Source organism: Diceros bicornis, chromosome 8 (assembly GCF_020826845.1).
Source record: "Diceros bicornis minor isolate mBicDic1 chromosome 8, mDicBic1.mat.cur, whole genome shotgun sequence".
Classification (NCBI taxonomy): domain Eukaryota; kingdom Metazoa; phylum Chordata; class Mammalia; order Perissodactyla; family Rhinocerotidae; genus Diceros; species Diceros bicornis.
Window position 1 is genome coordinate 32,531,190 of NC_080747.1, and position 20,829 is coordinate 32,552,018.

Here is a 20,829-nt window from a genome sequence, read left to right on the forward strand (position 1 = left end):
TGCTTGAATTTTGTGCCATGAGGACATGCAATAGTTATTTATCTTTTAAATAAAACATAACCTCACTTCCTAATTAGTAAAATCAATTTTACCACTAACCACAGAAGGACTATCTTGTCTTCAAGTGCCTGTATGATATTGATAAAAAGCATTAAGATTTGAAAGAAGAAAAGACCACTAAATTTCCTTTCATTGACTAAAATAAAACTCAAGAGTTAATCATATGATTAAAAAGTCCTGGGCCGGCCCCGTGGCTTAGCGGTTAAGTGCACGCGCTCTGCTACTGGCAGCCCAAGTTCAGATCCCGGGCATGCACCTACACACCGCTTCTCCGGCCATGCTGAGGCTGTGTCCCACATACAGCAACTAGAAGGATGTGCAACTATGACATACAACTATCTATTGGGGCTTTGGGGGAAAAAAAGGAGGAGGATTGGCAATAGATGTTGCGCAGAGCCAGTCTTCCTCAGCAAAAAGAGGAGGATTAGTACGGATGTCAGCTCAGGGCTGATCTTCCTCACAAAAAATAAATAAATAAAAATTAAAAAATAAAAAAAATTAAAAGTCTTTGTAGCAACATGGAAAATGCTAAACATTATTATTAAATTGGGGAAAAAATATATATACACCACAGTATCTAAATATATATTTGTTAGAAAGATCTGGAAAGATGCACACGAAATTCATCTAGGGAAGTCAGGAATAAGCCAGACTTCTCTCTAGAAGTGAGTTTAGTCTTACTTTTAATGTAGTGATTGTCTTTTCAAAAGAACATATTCATCTATTATTTATATAATTAAATATTTTACAAAAATTAAAATAAATAGGAAAAGATACTAGGAGAACATACATTTGTTGGGTACAGAGGTTTCTCAAGAAACGTTTCAGGCACACATTTTTCTTGCAGGAAAAGGCCAATCAGTCTTAATGTGACTTATTTAAGTACAGCAGATGTTAGTCATAATGTACAGGGCCTTCGGGCCTATATACAGGAATCTGACCAAGGATCTCCCAGAACACATGCTTATAGTACTTTAATACAGAAACAAACTTAAGTAAATCAAAGATGTATAAGTTCCAGTTATACTGTTTAGATCAGAGCTGAAATTCAAAGCTCAAGAAACAAACAAAAAAGGGATTATCTGCATTCCAAATCTTAGGTTACAACAGAGAACAGGAAAAACACAGAGCATAATCCAAGTTCACATTTCTAAATCCCTCTGTTCTCTCTTTCTGGAACTCCTATCATTAATAGCAGAAACCATATACCAAGAGACAGCTAGTCAAGGAGAACAGAAGGAGAAGGAGGTGGCAAGTGAGCAGAACAGGGTGAAACCAGAATAATTCTGCAAATGGCTTCAATGGGAATGGGAAAGGTCCTCTCTGGGCTGTTTTTATGCTTATAAGGAAATACGAGTGATTTAAAAAACAAACAACTAGATATAGTGGTTATAAGGAAATACTTCCTTTTTTTTTTTTTTTTAAAGAATACTAACCTTAGAGGGGGCCCGCACACAAAAAATAATACTAGACAACTTAAAAGAATTATTTATAATGAGATTATGGTTTTATGTTTGCATCTTTCTGCATATGTAGTAGTATTCTACTACATCACTAAAAATCCATATTTAGGGGCAACAAAAGACCCCGAATAGCTAAAGAAATCCTAAAGAAAAAGAACAAAGCAGGAGGCATCACAATTCCTGACTTCAAAACATACTACAAAGCAATAGTAATCAAAACAGCATGGTACTGGTACAAAAACAGACACACACAGATCAATGGAACAGAATTGAAAGCCCAGAAATAAAACCACACATATACGGACAGCTAATTTTCGACAAAGGTGCTAAGGACATGCAATGGAGAAAGGAAAGTCTCTTCAATAAATGGTGTTGGGAAAACTGGACATCCACATGCAAAAGAATGAAAGTGGACCATGTGCTATCGCCATTCACAAAAATTAACTCAAAATGGATCAAAGACCTGAAGGTGAGACCTGAAACCATAAAACTCATAGAAGAAAATATAGGCAACACACTATTTGACATCGGGTTTAAAGGAATCTTTTCGGATGACATGCCTACCCAGACTAGGGAAACTAAAGAAAAAATAAACAAGTGGGACTTTATCAGACTAAAGAGCTTTTATAAGACAAATGAAATCAGAATCAAGATGAACAAACAACCAACCAGCTGGGAGAGAATATTTGCAAAACATACATCTGACAAGGGGTTGATCTCCATAATATATAAAGAACTCACACAATTGAACAACAAAAAAACAAACAACCCGATCAAAAAATGGGCAGAGGAAATGAACAGACACTTCTCCAAGGAAGATATACAGATGGCCAATAGGCACATGAAAAGATGCTCAACATCACTAATCATCAGGGAAATGCAAATCAAAACAACACTAAGATACCACCTCACGCCCGTTAGAATGGCTATAATCACCAAGACAAAAAACAACAAATGTTGGAGAGGATGTGGAGAAACAGGAACCCTCATACACAGCTGGTGGGAATGCAAATTGGTGCAGCCTCTATGGAAAACGGTATGGAGATTCCTCAAAGAATTAAAAATAGAGATGCCCTATGATCCAGCCATCCCACTACTGGGAATCTATCCAACGCACCTGAAATCAACAATCCAAAGAGGCTTATGCACCCCTATGTTCATTGCAGCATTATTCACCATAGCCAAGAAGTGGAAGCAACCTAAGTGTCCCTCGACTGACGATTGGATTAAGAAAATGTGGTATATATATACAATGGAATACTACTCAGCCATAAAAAAAGACAAAATCATCCCATTTGCAACAACATGGATGGGCCTGGAGCGTATTATGTTAAGTGAAATAAGCCAGAAAGAGAAAGACAGACACTGTATGATCTCACTCATATGTGGAATATAAACCAACACATGGACAGAGAAAACTGGACTGTGGTTACCCGGGAAGTGGGGGTGGGGGTGGGGGTGGGGGGTGGGCACAAGGGGTGAAGGGAGTCATATATGGGGTGATGGACAAACAAAAATGTACAACCCAAAATTTCACAATGTTAGAAACCATTAAAATATCAATAAAAATCAAAAAAAAAAATCCATATTTATCACTGGGCATACTTCCATATTAAATCAAGTAATAAAACAGAATTATATGTAACATGATCAAGAGATCTGATTTTAATTGAGAGACTCATATATTCTTATCTACCTCTTTGAGTCCTATTAACCAGTATTTAACAAATACAGCATTAAAACTCTAATAATAGTATTAGACTAAGATAGAAGAATGTATGTAATGTCAGATAACTCCATTTTTTATTGTTTCTGAACATTCCTGAGACAAATAGAAACATACACACACCTGGCAAAATACAACTGCATTAAGAACAGTCTAACCCTTCTGTAACTCAATGATGTGATTAAATCGTAGGAAGGAGACATGCCAAGAGAGTAAATAAAGCTTTGTCATGAGCACCCCAAAACGGGCATTCTTTGTACTGCAGTCTTATCAACCTTGAACTTAAACACTGTTTATAATGAATCATTTAAGACACTCCTATAATAATACAGTCAAAGATAGTCATTTGCTTTAAAGTCCATATCGCAGACAATAAAATGAATGAAAATCAGGGGCTGGCCTTGTGGTGTAGTGGTTAAGTTCAGCGCGCTCCGTTTCTGCAGCCTGGGTTCGGATCCCAGGCACGGACCTATATCACCCATCAAGCCTTTCTGTGGTGGCAACCCACATAACGAAATAGAGGAAGACTGGCACAGATGTTAGCCCACGGCCAATCTTCCTTAAGCAAAAAGAGGAAGATTGGCAACAGATGTGAGCTCAGGGCCAATCTTCCTCACCAAAAAAAAAAGAAAAGAAAAGAAAAGAAAAAGAAAAAAAGGAATGAAAATCAAATTTATATTCTTTGTACTCGTATAGCTTAGCAGTTAAGCAATCAAAACTTACATAAGCACTGATGAGGCAGTAGTAAAGAGGAGTTTGAATTGCTATTTTTGTCCACTAAGCCTTAGGAGACATACAAATGTTTTCTATTTTTATATATTTTTTTACATTCTGATGAGAAAAAATTCTACCAGTTTAGAAATCAAAGATAAGAAGAGAAGAAAGTCTTATTGGAATTATTGAAAAGCTAAACATGGTAGAATATATTTTCTTTTCAAATCCTATAACAACAGTGCATTGAAAACATTCTTCAGTGAAAAAAAGTCTGTAATTACTAATTTTTGTATATAACTGTACTGCTTAGAATGCCTTTGAAGATGGTTACAAAGTTTTATTTTTAAGTTAATTATTTAAATAGGTAATGTATTCACATAGTTTTACAATGTAAAAATACAGTGAAAAGTCTCTCTCCCTCTGCTTTCTCCTATCCCTCTATCGCACCCTTGATTGCAAATATAGGACTTTTTAAGGTGCCTGAAAGAGACCAACAGGCAGCAGAGTAGAACCTGGTACTAAAGAAACAGCACAGGGCCTGGAGCTAAACCGCCAAGCTTGAATGTGCCTCTGCCACTCCCTAGTCAGCTCCAACACCTGGGAAAAGTGACTTAACCTCTCTGTACTCTGTACCTCAGTTTCCTCATTTGTAAAAGGAAAACCTACATCTGAGGCTTTCTATGGCTTAAAATAGTGCCTAGACTCCCTTCAAACTCTCCCCAAGGTAACCATTGTTATGAGTCTGAGGTATATCCCTTGGAACCTCTTCTATGCATTTACAAACATATTATACTGACCCACACACACTCTAACCTGCAAAGACATCTCTACAGCTTTCATGAGCATTTCTTACATACTTTTAAAATATGTTTCTTCTTTTATTTCTAATAGTTTTTGCATCCTCTGTTGTTCAGGACATAAAGGTCCATATCTTTTTTTTTTTTTTTTTTTAATTTTTTGTTTATTGCAGTAACATTGGTTTAAAAAATATGGAACGCTTCACGAATTTGCGTGTCATCCTTGTGCAGGGGCCATGCTAATCTTCTCTGTATCGTTCCAATTTTAGTATATGTGCTGCCGAAGCGAGCACGGTCCATATCTTTTTGATGGATTCTATCTGTTGTCAATATTATTCCTGTGTTCCATTTAATTGTTTTGGCTTTGAATTATATTTTGTCTGAGATTTAGAGTATCACATTCTTTTGGGACAGCTTTTTCCTACTCCTTTATCATCACTTATCTACGATATTTTGTTTTCAGTGTCTGTCTCCCTTGTAAACAGCATTTAAAAACTCCAATCTCTCTCTTCTAATAGGGGAGTATAACCCACTCACACATAACATTTTACTTCACACTTTCTATTAACTCTGCTTCTCTTCTTTCTTCTTATCTGCCTTTGTAAGCTTATTTCAGTTTCCTTTTTGTGGTTTTTTTTTTTTTTTTTGGTGAGGAAGATTAGCCTTGAGCTAACATCTGTTGCCAATCCTCCTCTTTTTGCTGAGGAAGATTGGCCCTGGGCTAACATCCGTGCCCATCTTCGTCTACTTTATATGGGATGCCACCACAGCATGGCTTGATAATCAGCATGTAGGTCCGCACGCAGGGTCCGAACCTGTGAACCCCGGGCCACTGAAGCAGAACACGTGAGCTTAACCACTACACCACTAGGCCGACCCCAGTTTCCTTTTTTTTCAAACCCTAATTCTCCTCCCATTCAAAGGTTCTCAAATGTGTCTGTACTAGGGCATCCTGGATATTGGAGAGGCAGATATTTGGTGGTTGTGATTGGCTTGCATCCCACATGACTTTCAAATGTCCTGCCACACATTCACATAAGTGAAAAACCTGAGCCTATAATCGAAGTCCATTTCAAAGAAAAACACGAAGTATTTTTTGGATGGTTTTACTTGACACTGAATTATCAAGGAATTTAACCAGATGTTAGCATTTAAATCAAGGGAAAATTACACAGTTTTGTTTACAACTTTACTAAGAATTGTTCATCATTTCAGAAAACCATATTGCTGATGGTATTTAAGACCAGCACAACATAGTTGTATGAGTCTGCATTTATAGTCCTAACACTCATAATGATTTTTCTATTAGAAGTATCTAACTAGTTCATCTTGTCTTCTAATGTAGCTGTGCTCAACCACATTGTGGTCCTCATATTTTCTTCAATTGCTTTGCTTGTTTTTCTGTTCATGTTTATTAATGAAGGACTAGAACAGTGAGCAGCTAAGATATACAAACAGCTTCCCTTATCAAGGCAGCATGCAGGCAGGCCAGAGAACCTCTTAATGCTCAAGTAGGGAAGGCTTCATTCTAAGGCTTTATAGTAGATTTCATTCCTGAACCAGGCATTCTTTCTTTTCCTTCCTACTTTACATCCACTATAGAGGTTTGGGGTTACCTTGGTTTCTCTCTTGGTCCTTAACACCCAACTAGGAGCCCTCCCCATGAATATCTTCCTCTTTTCTTAGAAAGCAGTAATCCTGGTTTTAGCCTTGCAGCAAAGGCCTCAGCCAGTCACTTTATATTTCACAGAGGGAAAAAGATGTGCAATATATCCAGCTATCCAACAGATTCACACTTCTTTGTACTCACTAACTTGGAAGGTTTTTACTTTTTGTCGTTTTAATTTTTATTAGTTATTCATTTACACAATTTAGAGTTAAACCGTTCTACAAGTTTGTTCCGAAAAGTCCTTCCTACTTATTTCCCCCTCCACAGAGGGAACCACTTTCAACTTTTAGCTGGTTATTTTAGTATTTACCACCATGTCCTTATATATAAATATGTATTACTGCTACTTAATTTTTCAGTTTTAAGCAATATCCACTGATTCACCAGCAAAGAATATGAAGGCCTAGTTCTCCTTCTTTTTCTGACCCCACCACACATACATACTCTTCCCACCACCTAATAAGAGTTATCATAAATTTTTTTAGTTTAATATTAAGTCAGTTTTAACATTATTATGACTATGTACATGCTCTTTACAGTTGAGTCATGTAGTAAACTATACTTACTTTTTCTTTTCAGTACTATTTTCTGTGTTTCCTTAAAGTTAATAATATTCTTTTTTTCTCCATTTACTTGGTTTTCTATGACTTCTGACAACTCGTTTTCAATTATCTAGATCACAAGATGTCTAGACTTACCAGGTATTCTACCAATTCCTCTTTCTGAAAAAGTCTCTTCTAGAGCCGTGTGACATCCTCCCAACTAACGTGGCTGTCTTGTGGTCCTGGTGCACAGCTATCACCCCGGGATCTCCCTTCACCATTAGCTGGAGGTTACTTTTGCCTCTCTCATGTGCTGGATCTCCTGCTTTCTACACTTCAAATCTTAGTCTTCTTTCTTGGTTTATGCCTTCACTTTGGTGAAAAACAGTTCATCCTCTAGTCACTATCTAAGAAAGAGTACATGAGATAAAATCTTTGAAGACCCCTCTTCCTTGATAGTTTGGTTGGATACAGAATGCTGGATTGATAATCATTTCCCTTCAGAATTTAAAGTCATTGTGCTGATGCCTTCCAGTTTTGCTGCTGAAAAGTCTACAGTCGTTAGATTCTGACTCCTTTGTATGTGACCTGTATTTTCCAAGAACAGCAAGAAGGCCAGAATTGTTAGAACAAAGTGAGCAAAGGGGAAGAGTGGGGTGGAGGGTGACAGATCATGTAGGGCCATGTAAATTTTGGTTTTTTCACTCTGACTATCATGGGGAGCTACTGTAGGATTTTGAGGAAAGGAGGACATTATTTGACTTATCGGAAATAGACCACTTCAGCTGCTGTAGTGAGACTACACTTGAACAGAGTAGGGCATGGCAAGTGGGTAGAAGCAAGGAGACCCCTAAGGAGGCTAATTTTCAATAATCCAGGCAAGAGATGATGGTAGATTAAATCAGGATGTTGCACTGGAGGTGTGAGAAATGGCTGGATTCTGGATATATTTTTAAGGTTGAGCCAAAAGGACTTGTTTTCGCATTAGCTATGGGGTTGAAAGAACATAGGAGAAGATGACCCAAAAGTTGTTGCCTGAGCAACCAGAATAATGGAGTGAATAGAGAAGACAGAGAAGTATAAGCTTAGGGGCAAGAAAAGAAGTTCAGTTATGCACCATCAAGTGTAAGATGTCTATCCAAACAGAGATGCTGCATCAACAGCTGGATATACACAAGTCTGGAATTCAGGAGCAGTAGCATGTTGGCTGAACTAGCTTTGCCGCATGACTTTGGCTCTTCTTTTGGCACTTAACCTCCCTTTGATCCTATTCATTTTCTATGCCAGGTTCTCCAATGTGAGCCACACAATATCCTTTTAATATGTCCTTTTCTGCTTAAATCAGCTAAAACGTCTATCACTTATAATGAAGAACCCAAACTGATATAATTACTGAATCAGGAAAAGAAGTTAGTTTTCAATTGTTAATGAACAGAACTTGATTAAAATGGAAAGGAACTAATGGTAAAATCTTAACTGCTCCTAAATTGAATATATCCCTTGGCAAAGCCCATCTATTTCCACAGAATAGGCAAAACTAAACTGCAGCCTTGCATACAACTAATGAGTTAATCATAAATAATCATTAAAAACCTCAAGTTTCCCCAGGATTTTACTTGCTATTAACACTTTAAATCCTCAGGAATTGATAATACTCTAACCTACAAGAAAACCCAATTTTGACATGAGGTCAAAAATAACAAAAATTCCAAATTAGTACTTGAAATTAATGAGATGTTACTCTAGTACAAGGATGAATTAAATGTTCATTTTTAGAAAAATGAGAATAAATCTCTGCTCTGTCATCATACTATAACACAATATTATTATATCTAAGAGTTTCCTGAGCATGCAGACATCTCAATTCTAGTAGTTATAACTAATATAGAAAAATTATACCCTCAGATAAATTGTTTTTAAAATATAGGCTGGGGAATTAGACTTCCACAGAGTGATAAGACAACAGGTACTAAGAAAAAAGGTCCTCTGAAGTATAAGAGTACAAGATAATAAATGCATAAGAGGTAGAAAAGCTTAGTATATGTAAAAGACTGCTGGTGATGTTTAAATGAAAAAACTGATAGTTTTCGTTAACTAATCTTTTTCTGATTATAAAATATATTATCATAGAAAATACTATAAAAGAGAAGTCTCATCTCATATTCTACAATCCACAGATAACCACTGTTAACATTTTGGTATATTCTCTTCTAGTCTTTTTTCCTATTCACACATATATACGAAGGGTATGTGTGCGTGTGTGTGTACACTGAAGCAAAACCATACTAAATGCCATTTTTATATCTTGCTTTTTTCATTTCGTATAATATATGCATTTCTCTTGGGTTTTTAAATATTCTTCAAAGACATAATTATTTTAAATATCTGTATAAAATTCCATCATACGAATGTGCCATGATATAACCACTGCCCTACTGGTAGGCATTCAGGTTGTTTATAACCTTTCACTACTATAGATAATGCTACAGTAAACAGTATTATACATAAATCTTTGAATTTCTGAATTTAGAGACCCAATTTCCAAAGACACTTCTTCAGGAAAAATGTTTAAAGAGCACTTAAATATCAATAGAGTAGATATGGCCCCAAAATGCCAGTTGATTCTGAATTTAAATAAAAGAAGAAAATAATAAATAAAAAATAAAAGAAGAAATATGCACAAAATAAAAATTATAAAGCACAACTCAATTCAAACAAATGTCTATCAAACCTAATCAACAAGTTTCCTTAATAAATCAGATGAGTTTCTCCTCCCTTCTGGAATCTTCAATACTGCTATCAGCATGTTATACACAAGCAGATCATCCAGCAATAATTTATATTGTGTGAAAATATCCAGCATAGACTAAAAAATGAGGACTTTCAAAGGATATATAAAATCTAAATTCTATGTTAATTCTAAATTCTATTCTATTCTATTCATTGCTATAAACAATGTCCCACCAAGCATGAATTAATATGCCCATTTAAAAAAACAAAAAAAGCTGAACATAGCTTTACTGACAATCTACTACAGTAAAGAGAACAGAAATGTACAGGAGGTCATAAAAAATAAGACTTAGTTTTAGCCATCTCTAAAAAAACATCAGAGCTAATAGAAAAAACCATGATATGGGGCCTGCCCAGTGGCTTAGCAGTTAAGTGCACGCAGTCCGCTACTGGCGGCCCAGGTTTGGATCCCGGCGCATGGCCGCACCGCTTGTCAGGCCATGCTGAGGCCGCGTCCCACATACAGCAACTAGAAGGATGTGAAACTATGACGTACAACTATCTACCCGGGCTTTGGGGAGAAAAAGGGGAAAAAGAGGAGGATTGGCAATAGATGTTAGCTCAGGGCCGGTCTTCCTCAGCAAAAAGAGGAGGATTGGCATGGATGTTAGCTCAGGGCTGATCTTCCTCACAAAAAAACAAAAAAAGCATGATACTACTATGTTAAAAATAAAAAATACCGGGGGCTGGCCCGGTGGCATAGCGGTTAAGTTCGAGTGCTCTGCTTCAGCATGGGGTTCACCGGTTCTGATCCCAGGTGTCGACCGACGCACCGCTTATCAAGCCATGCTTTGGCAGTGTCCCATACAAAGTAGAGGAAGATGAGCACGGATGTTAGCCCGGGGCCAATCTTCCTCAGCAAAAAAGAAGAGGACTGGCAACAGATGTTAGCTCAGGGCTAATCTTCCTCAAAAAAAAAATACTATACCAACAAATAAAAAGTAGTAGTTAAGTAGCCCTTATTAAAAACTGATCTCCTGGGAAAATTTACCAGAGTTAAATTACAAGTCTATTTTTTGTTCCTAATATCACAGTAATTTGAAAATATTTTTGCCTTATGTTTAACTGAATTTAGACATAAAAACTATCGGCTCTTTAACTTCATAAATAAACAAGAGAAAATATTTTTTTAAATATTCTCTCCTCAGATTCATCTATTTTTACATCAAGTTATCAGAGATGACATTATATTTCTATACCCGCAAGAGTCTGATTTAATTTATAACTTCTTAGTTTATTGCTTTCCTTCTAAGGCATTTGTAAGGATCCTAAGTCCTAGTATATGCTGACTCTAAAAGAAGTATCATTCACAAGAAACACACTTCTGATCCCTATATACAGACACTAAGTCAGCAGAAAACCTGCTTATTAACTACCAACAATTCAAATATTTGAGCAAATGTTTGTACCTGCCTTTATTGACTAGCCTTTAATAATATACCCCTGTAAAAGAGTATTCTAAAACAACAACAAAATGTTGTTATAATTTATAAAATAATAATAATATACTTTATTGTTAACAACGGTCAATGTTCTCCTTTTGTACATAAAAAGTATAAAGTATAATACACAAACAACCCTGTATTTAAGCTTTCAGAGTGGGAAAGTCTTATAAACCCTAAAATTCAAATCTTACTACAATCAAATCAATGAGACTATCCAAAGCCTGTTGCTCATAAATCTGCCTCTGTCTGATTTGGATTTGGAAATGCTTTATATAGAGATTTTTATTGTCACGTCATTTGTTAGAGTAGGATTTGAACCATAATATAACAGGAACTGTGACATCATAGCAGTTTATCAGGTAAACAAGCTCCAAATAGTAAAGACTACATGCATTAATACAGAACAGAAAAGGCTGTACACGAATGGCTGTATACCCATGGCAGCAAACTTCACCAACATAAATCTACCATAATTAAAGACAGCAATCTGTTGTATCTCTAATAAAAGAATTGCTGGCAAGCATTTTAACCACTATGACTTAAACCACTGGAATTTCAATTATGAAATAATTTTCAGTGACCATGTGAAAATATTCCAATAATCAACATTCCCACAAAAACAGGATAGAAGGGGTACAGTTCAGTTCTGAATAGGACTGTCCTGTTCATCTCACCAGATTGATCAGCCTTCTCATCGCATGTTCATGAGAGCAAACACATTCACAGGGATCGAATCCGCCTTCCGCCATGATTACCCAGCTTGATTTAACTTGACTGTTTAAATCTAGGAGGAAGGAAAAAATATTGTAACACTACTATTCAGAGTTACTCTTTCTCTTGAGCTATGAAAAATTCATATATTGTATAGATTTGTAATAGTTCTCTTATACTAAGTATAGTTCATATTTATTAATGACTTCTATGAATTTATTACCAGTTATATGATTATGAATTTATTGTATGAATTATGAATCTATACAAATGATTGGCTACCCCTCCTGCCATCAGACTGATTTTCTATAAATGAGAATGTCTTCAGATGCTCCATACTGGCCCCTCCTGTGAAGCTGATGATGCTAGAGCCCTACTCTGCTTGCTTACTTAATTCTTCAACTTTGTTAGCTCCAGTACCACTATGGACGAATGTTTGTGTCCCCTAAAATTCATACGTGGAAGCCTTAATTCCCAGGGTGATGGTAGTTGGAGGTAGGGCCTTCGGGAGGTAATTAGGTCATGAGAGTGGAACCCTTATGAATGGGATTAGTATCCTTAAAGAATAGACATGAGAGAGATGATCTCTCTCTCCACTATGTGAAGATACAGCAAGAAGGCATCCGTCTACAAACCAGGAAGAGGTCCCTCACCACTGAATCTGCCAGCACCTTGATCATGGACCTCCCAGACTCCAGAACTATAAAAAATAAATGTTTGCTGTTTAAGCCATCCATCTCTGGTATTTTGCTATAGCAGCCCAAGCTGACTAAGACAACTCTGCATTCTTTATTCTACCAAGAAAGCCCTCGGAAAGAAAAAAATGAATTATCTAAAATGATACCAAGGTTTATGGTGGCAGGGGAGGAATTAACATGACAACAGCCAGGAAACAGCTGGGAAGATTTTGAAAAATAAGAGTAACAAGTGAGAAGCCAAGATGAAGTACTATTGATATTTCGGATGGAAGAGACAGATCAAGGGAACAATTCATCAATTAACTTAAAGGAACTTAGTTCATTCATTCATTCAAAAAATATTTAGCATCTGTGCTAGGCATTAGAAATATAAAAGTGAGCAAAAACGGATAGAGTCCTTATCCTAACGGTGTTCACATTCTAATGGTGAAGATAGATATTAATCTAAATATCTTTAAAATTATAAACTTGCAAATGCCATAAAAGATAAATGAACCAAAAGACAACCCACAGAATGAGGGAAAATATTTGCAAATCATATATCTGATACGGGTTTAATATCCAGAATATATACAGAACCCCTCTAACTCAATAAAAAAACAATCAAATTTAAAAATGGGCAAAGGATTTGAATAGACATTTTTCCAAAGACATACAAATGGCCAATAAGCATATGAAAAAATGCTCAATATCATTAATCATTAGGGAAGTACAAATCAAAACCACAATGAGATACTACTTCACACCTATTAGAATGACTATAATCAAAAAAGTGGAAATAAGTGATGTAAAGAAATTAGAACCCTCCTATATTGCTGGTGGGAACATAAAATGGTGTAGCCTCTCTGGAAAAAGGTTTGATCGTTCCTTGAAAAGTTAGACATAGAATTATCAATGACCCAGCAATTCCATTCTAGGTGTATACCCCAAAGATTTGAAAACAGGGACTCAGATACTTGTATACTAAATGTTCATAACAGCATTATTCACAATAGCCAAAAGGTAGAAAACAACCCACATGTCTATCAACTGATGAATGGATAAACAAAATGTGGCATATACGTATAATGGAATATTATTCAGCCATAAAAAGGAATGAAGTTCTGATATATAGATGAACCCTGAAAACATTATGCTAAGTGAAATAAGGCAGACACAAAAGGACAAATATTGTATGATTCCACTTACACGAAATATGTAGCATAGGAAAATTCATAAAGACAGAAAGTAGAATGGTGGTTGCCAGGGGCTGGGGGAGAGAGATGGGGAGTTATTGATTAACAAGTACAGAGTTTCTGATTGGGCTGATAAAAAAGTTTTGGAAATAGATAATGGTGATAGTTCCACAACATTGTGCATGTAATTAATACCACTGAATTGTAGACTTTAAAAAAATGGTTAAAATGACAAAATTTATGTTATATATATTTTATCACAATGAAAAAAAATCACTCTGGTTGTCCAGGACTGGGGGCTTGAGGAAAAATGGGGAGTGACTGCTAATTGGTACAGCCTTTCTTTTGGGGTGAAGAAAAATGTTTTAAAATTAATTATGGTGATTGTCACACAACTCCATGAATATACTAAAACCCATTGCATTGTACACTTTAAATGGTGCATTGTATGGTGTGCAAACTATATCTCAATAAAGCTGTTATTAAAAAAAAAAAAAAAGATAAATGGTGCCTAGAGAGCACATACAGGTTCTAAACTTATTTAGGGAGTCAGGTAAGATTTTTCTCAAGAAATTAACTCTGAGTTGAAAGTGGAAGGATGCCCTGGAAAACACTAAGGCAAGGTGGAAGCAGAAGGTGTGGGGATGGGGGCTGATGGACATTCTAGACACAAAGGGAAAAGCAGGGTAAAGACTCTGTAGTGAATAAGAGTATGTCACAATGGAGGAACTGAAAGCAAGCCACAATGTGCTGGAATCCAGACAGCAAGAACAGTGGTCTTCTAGGCTATGTGCAAGATTAGGTCTTCATCCAAAGAGCAATGTGAAGCCCATAAAGTGTATTATGGTGGTGTGTTTTAAAAAGATCACCTTGACTGCTCTATGGAAAACTGATAGGAGAGAAGCTCGAGTCAATATAGGGAGTCTAGTCAAAATGCCCTTTCAATAGGTCAGTGGTAATGGTGTCTGTTATAGAAATATATAGGTTTGATGACAACATATCAAATCACTGGAGGGAAGACAAATTTTTCCATAAATCGTGCTGGGGGCAGCTGGCTCCCTACCCTTATTCCTTACACCAAAACAAATTCCAGATGCATTAGTGATTTAACTTTTAAAAATGAGACCGCAGAGAAATAGTCAACTAGAGCAATGGATTAGAATAGAATGTCCACAAATTGAACCACGATTTTACTGGAATTTAAAATATAATAAAGATGCCATTTTAAACCATGGACTATGTAATAAATGGTAGACAATTAGTCTATTACTTTTTTAAAAACTGAAGCATGATGCAAACATAAAGGACTGGAAGAATATAGGTTGAACTTAATCAGTGGTTAGCTCTAAGGAAGAGAATTTGGGGATTTTTATTTTGTCAATTTTTAAATATTATTTATAATGAATATGTACTCATTTATTAAGACTTTATAGAAATAATTTAAAAAGTCACAAATGTATAACTACAAGAAGACAACTGGCATACATGTAGAAGAACATAAATCTAAGAAACTATAAAGGAAAAGATTAATAATTTTGACAGCCAAAAATAATAAAAGTTTCTATGAACCAAAAATATATTGTAAAGTAACAAGACAAAGAACAAACCTGGAAAAACATTTGCAACACATATATCAGGGTTAATTTTTTTTAACTTACAGAGAACTCTGAAAAATCAATATGAAAATGGCAACCTAACAAAAAAATGAGCAAAGATCACATTCACGGGAAAATACAGAGCCAATAAGCAAATGTAAAATGGAAGAAGTGCAAATCAAAGTATCACTTTCATCTATCAGAAGACTGGTAAAAATTAATTTATCTAGTTAACTTGGCTATCCACATCCAAACAAGCAGGCAAAATTTTTGTATAAGGATATTCACTGCAACATTGTTCATAAGAGCAAAAAAATGGTAATGCAAAGTGTTTATCCGTGTGGTTCGGATGAAATAAATGATAGTACGAGTACATGAAATCCTATACAGCTGTTGAAAAGAATGAGGCAGATATCTATGTGATGATTTGGGGAAATATCCAAGATATGTTGAGGTGAAACCAAGTTGCAGAACAGTCAGGGCAAACCCACTTCCCATCTAATGTCGTCTGAGATCTGCTGGCCTGAGCTAAGGGGAGTGGGGATTGGAAGGGCAAGTGGAGCTGCAGGCAACCCGGGCTGGAGAGCCTAACTTTCCAGAAGACAGGAAACAGCAAACACAAACCCCGACGACTTCACAGTTTTGTTTGGCGCCACTCTGTGCCTACACCTTTTTTAAAAAAATTGATTAGCCTTCATGTTAGAGAACTGACTGTATATATCCAACAGAGAAAACTCTAAAAGTAAATATAACCTACCCTTATGTGTAGATCAAGTCCACCCTTGAAAGCCTGTTTCTCAACTGTCTTTTCAAATTGTCCGTAAGGAAAAAGGGGCTCAGACTGTGCTGGGGTGGACATAAGCAAGTGTCCACTTACAAACACTGGTCCTTTCTGCCTCCCTGTCTGTGCCTCCCCAGGCCAATAAAATGTCGGTTGAAATTAAAAGATATTTTACTAAGATTTTTTTAAATGAAATTTAAATACTAAAATGCCCAATACTTATCCAGTTCTATAGCCTGTGAACATGCAAATACTAAGAAAGTACTAGCAAACTTTTATAAAGAAAAGGAGACTTGTTTTTATCACCCATAAAAATTGTAAAACCCAGCTATTTCTAAGTCTCTTTTTAATCCATTTGATTAACAAAATTAGATTCCATCACTATTACTACCCCACCCTCAAAAAAAACACAGCTTCTTGAGGGCAGGAACCTTAGTCATCACTCTATCTCCAAACACCTCCCTCACTGCTTAAGCCACAGCAGTGAACAAATATTTACTGAATTTTTGACAATGGTTATTTTCTATCTATATATGCCAGGAGCATGGAAATCAACTAGAATTTTAAAGTATACGTCAGTCTTAATTAGCCTTCAGTAAAATGAGAAAATGTATTTATAAATAGGACATTCCTCAATAGTGCTATGCTTCTGTGGAACTTTGTTCATGTAAACTTGAGCTGTTTTAAGTACTATTCAGTTTTCAGTTAATAGTTTCCAATTTAAAATTACTTGTTTTTTTGAAAATAGAATGGAAATAGTTTTCTTTGGGCTAGGACCTCAGAACAAGTGTCAATGCATACCAGTAGCTAAGCACCAGAGCAAAAACCTACACCAACCTCACCCCACATTTAAATCCCCTGGTGGCCAGAGACACTAAGAAGCTGCTCTATCCTGGGCAAGACAGAACTGGGTTACTGTATCAGAGTTCTGGTAAATCAGCCTAGAAGAGGCCTTTGATAGGAAGTAATTTAAAACAGTGTTTTTGCCTTTCCTGTTTCAGAGGAGTTGTTCACCTCAGTACATATCCCTAATGTGAGAACAATACTAAATAATACTAAAGTCATGGGCTTGACCCTTGAAGACAACCAGCTTTACTGCAATTGGTCACAAAAGAGCTAAGTCAGGAAAATATGAACGGCGCACTGAAAAAACCCCAATTTCAAAATAATCCAGGGGAGGAGAGGGGGAAGTAAATACGGGCACAGATGAAATAAAATTGGCCATGAATGGATAATTACTGAATTTGGGTGATAGGTACTGGGGAGTTCCTACACAATTCTACTTTTTCATATTTTGAAATTTTCCATAAAATAAGCATTTAACTTATATATCAGTATTTTCCTATTAAAATTAATATTTGTGATAGCAATCTGACTCTGGGCATAAAGTAAGCAACAGTTTATAGTTTCCATGCAGCATAAAGGACACAAGTGCATGCATCTAAAGCTCTCAAACCATCCATTCCTAAACAACTCTTAGCACAGAAAAGCAGTAAAATAACGCACTCTGTTTGTTGGGGAGGCAAATGCAATTCCTCATATTTCTGACCCAGGTCATTTCCTCCTTCCACTACAACTAACAACCGTTTCCTGGTAGAGTCTGGCTATAATAAGTCAGTTGAGTCATTCTGTTTCTATATGTGCTGAGGGAATTTTCCAGTGCTGTTAACAAATTTATTATCTGCTGTTAGAACCTTAAACATTCCAGCTCATGCTGGGTGGGTTTAATTTACCTTATTTCACCTTTGGTGAGTCAAACTTAATTGCCTGCTTATAACTTTAGAAAAGGTGAAAAAGTAGATATTGTAGTTTCACTACATTGTGTTTCCTAGAATTATGCCGTGGAATTACATGCTTATATATAGGATTGCTTCCTTGGGAAATAAACTTCTTAAAAGTGGTCTTAATTAGGCCAAACACTCCTAAAAGCAAATAGTAAAATAGCAAAGTTTTCAGTATTATATATATATATTTGTGTGTGTGTGAGGAAGATGAACCCTGAGCTAATATCTGATGCCAATCCTCCTCTTTTTGCTGAGGAACATTCACCCTGGGCTAACATCCGTGCCCATCTTCCTCTATTTTATACCGCATGCCGCCACAGCATGGCTTGACAAGTGGTGCATTGGTGCGCGCCCAGGGTCCAAATCTGAGACCCTGGGCTGCAGAAGCAGAGAGTGCGCACTTAACCGCTATGCCTCCAGGCTGGCCCCCAGTATTATATATTTTTATCAGACCACTTGGTATCAGTAGTATCCTCAGAAGTACACAAACTAAAATAGAAAATGTCAACCTTCTCATTCCTCACTGTATGATAGTTAACAGTCTAGTGTTAATACTGCCAGGTCTTTTTATGTTTTTACATCCTTATGAATATGTACATACACATATATCATTTTGGTGAGTTTTATGAGATCATATTATACATGTTCTGCAACTTGCTTTTTTGTAACATAAAAAGCCTTGAAGACTTTTCAACATATGAAGCTCTACTTCATTCTTTTTAATGGCTACATAATATTCCAAAACATGAAAACACAATTTTAGCATTCCTTTAGTAGAGATTACTTAGGGCCTTTCCAACTGTTTTGTTAATATAATGTTGCAACAACGTCTTTGTGCCCATATTTTTGTAAAACAGAGTACAAAAAAATGAAATCTCTAGGTCTAAGGACATTCACAAAAAGACTTTACCAATTTTAATTCTATCAACAGCACACAGTACGTATTACTAAGTATAGCATAGTAACTACACCCAGTATTATTACTATTACTAATAGTACAATAATATATGAATATACTCAAAAACTTTTTTTGCCAGGAAGTCAGGCCCAAAAAATATATCTCATTGTTATTTCCTAATTCTAATGAGGTTGAGCATCTTTTCAAGTTTATCAGCATTATATATTTCTTCTTTTTCAAACTCTTTTTGTCTTACTGATTTTAGGAGCTCTTTATATTATTGAGTATTAATCCATTGTTATATTATAGTAAGACTGAGAACTTTTTATAGGTTATTTGCTTCCCTTCTTTTGGGTGGCTCCAAAGCCAGATTAATAAGGGTCTATTTCCACATATTTTTTACTTCAATATTTATCTATCTTCTCAGACTGTTAGCTAAAGAGTTAATAAAATTGCAAAAAACAGAAAAATATATTTAAAATTCCAAGACAGCAATTAAAAATAATGTCCAATGATAATATGAAATATTATTTGGAGAGTATTTTCATTTTCTTTAATGTTTTAACACATTGATTTCTTCCAGGGACATGCTGGAGGAACTGAAGGGTAATGATAAACCCTCCATTTTCTTTTGACAGTTTTAATTCAGCTCTTTTATTTTGGAGCTATTTTTTGTTGCCACAGGGGTTAAGGATTCACACGAAGGAAAAAAATTGTCTTCTAAGCCATTAAATATTTAGGGGGGAAAGTGTTTATACGTTTGTATGTGTGAGCGAGAGTTCATTTTGGTTCCTCTTGCAGAATAAAATATTTGATTTGGGATATCTCCTTTTAAGAAGCTATTATATTCTAAATTTTTTTCCTTTTTTTTGGTGAGGAAGATCAGCCCTGAGCTGACATCCATGCCAATCCTCCTCTTCTTGCTGAGGAAGATCGGCCCTGAGCTAATGCTGCCAATCCTCCTCCTTTTTTTTTTTTCCCCTTTTTCTCCCCAAAGTCCCAGTAGATAGTTGTATGTCATAGTTGCACATCCTTCTACTTGCTGTATGCGGGACGCGACCTCAGCATAGCCCGACAAGCAGTGTGTCGGTGCACGCCCAGGATCCGAACCCGGGCCACCAGTAGCAGAGAGCACAGACAACCGCTAAGCCACGGGGCCGGCCCCTAAATTTCTTTTTTAAAAGAAGGTATTTTACAAATACCTAGGGGTAACAAAAATTCCCAAAATGTAATAACATGTCAACATAGATTAAGATTATAAAAGTAATTTTCAAATGGCTTAGCTATTTTTGTAACACATTGCAAAACAGTAAATATCTTAAAAGGGCTCTTAACACAAAATGCTTGGGAGAATCAGTCATGAATTTTTAAAGGAAATAACCCACTCATATGCTAGATCAACCCACAGTGGTTCTCTACATTAATCTGGAATGGAACTACCATCTTACTTGTTTACTTCTTGCTTTACCAGTGGCTAGCAAATTTCCTACCAGTAGGTAAATGTAACAGAAGCAGGAAAAAAAATTTACAAGAATACAACAGGACTAAGAATGATGTGGTCATGAGATCTGAATAAAAGACAAAACCCTGAAGATGATTAAAAATTAAGGGCTAGTAAACTAAACGGTAAATAAATCTCTTAAGGCTCTAAGAGACAAAAGAGTTAAAATAGCCAAGAAGTCTCTAAAAAAATTTTTGAAATAGGTGAAGCCCAAGGGAAAAAAGATAATTCCCCAAAGAGGCACTATAATTAATTAACAAACAAAAAAAAGTCATCTTAACTAAGTCATCGAATAAATGCAAATTAAAATGTGAACTTTCACCTAAAAACAAAACACAAAAAAGTACAATGAAAGTTTAGTCATACATTGCTAGTGCTACAGTTAATTGCTACAACTCTTTTGGAATATAATTTGGCAATATGTATCAAGAACTATAAAAATGTTCATAACAATGACGTGAGTTATCTGTGGTTTGCTTT

The 20,829-nt window shown here is 35.9% G+C and overlaps 1 protein-coding gene and 1 non-coding gene across 3 annotated transcripts in view; both read right to left on the minus strand.

The window, feature by feature from the left end:
- Window positions 1-20,829, minus strand: part of SMIM14 (small integral membrane protein 14) — a 65,724-nt gene that overhangs the window by 28,668 nt on the left and 16,227 nt on the right. For both annotated transcript variants that reach the window (XM_058546920.1, XM_058546921.1), the window contains exon 2: window positions 11,881-11,990. In XM_058546920.1, coding sequence (XP_058402903.1) covers window positions 11,881-11,955 — 75 coding nt within the window. In that variant the 5' untranslated portion in view covers window positions 11,956-11,990. The remainder of the gene's footprint in view (window positions 1-11,880; window positions 11,991-20,829) is intronic.
- LOC131409876 (U6 spliceosomal RNA) lies at window positions 4,947-5,053 on the minus strand. The gene has a single exon (XR_009221063.1). It is a non-coding gene; the product is annotated as a U6 spliceosomal RNA (small nuclear RNA).